The 4,080-nt window shown below is 44.6% G+C and overlaps 1 protein-coding gene across 1 annotated transcript in view; it reads left to right on the top strand.

Moving 5' to 3' along the window:
- The first annotated feature begins 454 nt into the window (after positions 1–454).
- LYPD6 (LY6/PLAUR domain containing 6) overlaps positions 455–4,080 on the top strand; it is a 24,123-nt gene continuing 20,497 nt past the window's right edge. The window contains exon 1 of the mRNA XM_007114643.1: positions 455–572. Within this exon, the coding sequence (XP_007114705.1) occupies positions 455–572 (118 nt within the window). The remainder of the gene's footprint in view (positions 573–4,080) is intronic.

The raw sequence follows: 4,080 nt of genomic DNA on the forward strand, positions 1-4,080 counted from the left end.
GCGTTCGCTGGTATCAAGGAAATGCTTCTGAGCTTCTGCGCCTGACTTATTTATTGTTGCATTCTGGCAGCCAACCCCTTTCCTCCTGGCAAAAATAGCTGTGTTTCATTAAAATTCAATCTCTCTTGATACCATCTCTGCTGGATGTTAGAGGGGACTGCTAGCAGTGGAGCTTTAGCAACCTAATTAAGAATGGATTTGGGTTGAAATTTTCTAAGTACTCTCAAATTACAATCTGTAAAGTTTCTCTCCATGTCTACCCACTTCCTTGGGCCCTCGGCTCCCTGTTTCTCCCCAGCTCATCCCGCCATCACAGGAGCTGGGCCAAGTCTCCGTGGCTTTCCCGAGTTGGACACTGACATGACTCTGGCTTCGTATTTCAGGTGCAAGTCCTCTTCCGTCGTTCCGAGTCCCCGCTCCCGGGCCCCCTGGATGAGTGACGCCTTGGTCTGCCATGGAAGCTGGCCCTGCCCTGGCCTGGCTCCTGCTCCTGAGTCTGCTGGCTGATTGTCTGAAAGCTGCTCAGTCCCGAGACTTCACCGTCAAAGACATAATCTACCTCCACCCTTCAAGTAAGACTCCATTCTCTTCACTGCAGAAATGTCACTTGACTCCCAGTAAGATTTGAAAGTTGAAAAATGGCCGGCAGGAGGCAGCCTTCCGCTCAGGCGAAACCTGGTGATTTAATTGCAGGGGGTCGCGCATGCGACAGAAACATGCGTTGTGTTTTACCCTCCCCTTTTTACAGGGTGTTTGTATTTGAAGGTAAATTAATCGGCTTGTTTTCTCTGTTCCCTGTACCCTCGGTCTCTCTGATTCTGAACACCCTTCCCTCTGACTCTGCCAGCCCTCGGCCAGTTATCAAAGTCAACCGCCAAGTCCCGGGAGGAAGGTGTTTGTAAAAGATCAGGCCTTTATAAGCAAGATAATAGCTGGCCTTCCTGTCTGTGCATCTAATTCTCAGTTTCAGCATAATTGCCTCCCGCCACTTCCTATTCCCTATCCCTTTCAGTTTCCTGTGTTTAAGAATTATCTTGGGAGTGTATAATGATGTGTGTCCCAGGTCCCTTCCCTGGAGTGTCTGACTGCATCTATCTGGGTGGTCCCCATGGATTTTTGCTTTCAGCAAGAATTTCAGGTGCTTCCGCTGTTGCCGATATTCTAAGGATCACACTTCGGGAAACACAGCAGCTTTCCTTCTCTACTGGTCACCATCTCTGTATTTATCTCATCTCTTTCACTTTTGCTTGACTGTCTGCTGGAATGCCCCTGAGCTGGGTATGTAGTGCGTGGGCTGACCTTTAGCATTCGCCCCGAGGTGCATTATTCTTTTGAAATGTTCTTTTCGACAAACATTTTTGAGCCGCTGCTGTGTGTCAAGCATTGTGATTGGTGGTGTGAAAAATGTAAAGGCAAATCAACCATAGTCCTTGCTTTTGAGGATCTTGCAATCTACAAGGTGGAGGCAGTCACCTGGACTCCTTCAATGTCATTGAAGGAGTCTGGCGAGTGAGCCAGATTCCATTCTAACCACATGGTTAGAATATTTAACGTCTCCGTGTTCTGGTTGAATGAGAGGTGGTCCAAGGAGTGCACAGGGGCTTGGAGTCTACCTGACCTCGGGTTAGGACCTCCCTCAGCTGCTTCATAGCCTTCTGACTTGAAATAAGTTCCCTAACTTTGTGAAGATTAAATAAAAGAACGCATACAAAGCACTTAGCACTGTGAGCCATAGGAAATGCTCAATAAATGTTAGGGGGAATCTTTAAAGTGTTGATTTCTACATTTCTAACATGGTTAAAATGATACATACCCTATAGCATTGTTTTGTGGACTAGAAATAATATCTGTAAAATGCTAGGCACATACATAACAGGCAATCAGATGCCTGTTACTTATGATGTTGTGCTAATTGGCTCAGACAGTAAACTGAGGATGCTGAAGGTACATCACTAATTTTTTAAATCCAGATATACTTTTAACCGGCAGCCAATAGTTTCTTCAGACTTATTGCTGTTGTTCGCTCTCACCAGTATAGACTGGTGCCTACTGGTTAGTTGTATGGGAAGCTTATCTGGCTGCTTGTTTTTGCAGGACAGTTTATTTTAGTAACATTCATGAAAAGAAGGTGCTTTGATAGTTTCTCTGTTTTCTAAGATTGCATTTTGTTCTTTTCTCCAAACAACCATGCTTTTTTATTACAGTTGGTGAACAAAAACCTAGGTTTCAGTCTCTTGGGTTTGATTGCCAGGACTTTCAGCTTCTGCGGAATTCTTTGTCTGCTTCAGTGACAGACTCAGAAGTCACTGGGCCTCAAAACAGACCCATGCCTGGCCTTCTCTGAGGCTGTGATTGTACACGCCGGGTGGAAAGGAAAATTAACGGGGGTGGATTTAAGTGACCAAGAACAAAACAAACACACTCTGCTTCTGCCTCAGGGGTATGGTGGGTCAGTGCTGGCGTTGAGTGGACCTCTATTTGGAAAGTCCATTTCAGAATGGGATCTTTGAAGGATGAGCTCTGCCAGGCTGGAGGGGCAATCACTTGTGCTCTTTAGAAATTGATGGAAAAGTTCCATTCATGTGACCTATGTTGATTAAATAGAGCCATGGCCTGGTTAAAGAGAGCTCACTGTAAATAAAGAATTGATGGAGTATTCTGATGTGATTTTTGGAATATAGAGAAGGGTAGAAGCAGTTGTTCCTTAACTATGTTGTATGTAGATGATTCACCAGCAGGTCTGGGCTGAATTCTCTTTCAGAGTCTCCATAACTGGTCACAAGGAATATAAGTTCTTGCAGGATTCAGGTTCCTGTCCATGGTTCCTACTTGGCCAGAACTTTGTTTATTCTGACCACTTTAAAGCAGAGTTAACTTCACATTTCTCTGCACTATTTCAGAAGTTTTTGGTGTTGTTTGCTTGTTTTTACACTTTGATTTTTTAAACGGTCATGGTCGTCTGCCCTTGAGCAGCACCCAGTAGCCTATGTTTAGATGAAGCGATCTCTCCACAAATAAGCAGGTTTCTGTAGAACACAGACCACAAAAAATATATGAAGGAATCATGGGATTATTTTGATTTTGAATTATTTATATAATCGCCTCACTTTGTAGATGGAGACACAAACAGCTTTCCTGGGGAATGCTCACTTGGCGAGTGAGCCAGATTCCATTAATATTAGATACTGCTCAGAACCTGCCCAAGGAGAAACGCGGTGATGCTGGAGATGTGAGAAGATACACAAGTTTTCCACACCAGACAAACATAAACTCATTTCTCCTGGGCCCCAAACAGCCCAGGAGAAATGATAGAGAGATAACAAGTGGGGTGAGATTGGAACCCGGGTGGGGAAAGTTCAGCCTCCCATGACTAATCTCCTTTGCTCTCTGGTTCCCTAATCTTTGAAGTTTCTAAGCCTTTAAAAGAAATAAACTTTATGGCTTTCAACCTTGAGGCACTGTCCTCAATAACATTCTTTTCTATCATGTGTATGGGTTTTTTTTCTTTTTCATGTGAAAAATGATGAATTTCTTCCTAGCCCATGATTCAAGTACCAAAGCCTAATAAAAACCTTCGAAGCAGGAGTTTGTATTAAGAGACATGAAGCTACTTATTTGGCTGTTAGACCTCATACAAGATAGAATTTAACATCCTAAGTGACTTCAACATGTTCTTGGCCTCCTTTTCATTCCTTGTAATAGAAACCTTTCCTGGGAAGTTCAGTTTTCCTCTGGTTGCATATTCTGAGTCTTTCCTTAATTATGTGGACCAAAGAGCTATCTCTCTACAGGGGGCTTGTTTATGCCCAGATAGTGAGCCAACGAAGTTTTCCCATAATTCTACACTACGTTAAGTCTTAGGGAGTGAGGGGACTTTCTAGAAAGGTACCAGGAAATGCACTTCTATCAGAAATATGTTCATGGTATTAAAATTATACTGACAGGGGCTTCCCTGGTGGCGCAGTGGTTGAGAGTCCGCCTGCCGAAGCAGGGGACGCAGGCTCGTGCCCCGGTCCGGGAGGATCCGACATGCCGCGGAGCGGCTGGGCCCGTGAGCCATGGCCGCTGAGCCCGCGCGTC

Source organism: Physeter macrocephalus, chromosome 2, assembly GCF_002837175.3.
Source record: "Physeter macrocephalus isolate SW-GA chromosome 2, ASM283717v5, whole genome shotgun sequence".
Taxonomy (NCBI): Eukaryota; Metazoa; Chordata; class Mammalia; order Artiodactyla; family Physeteridae; genus Physeter; species Physeter macrocephalus.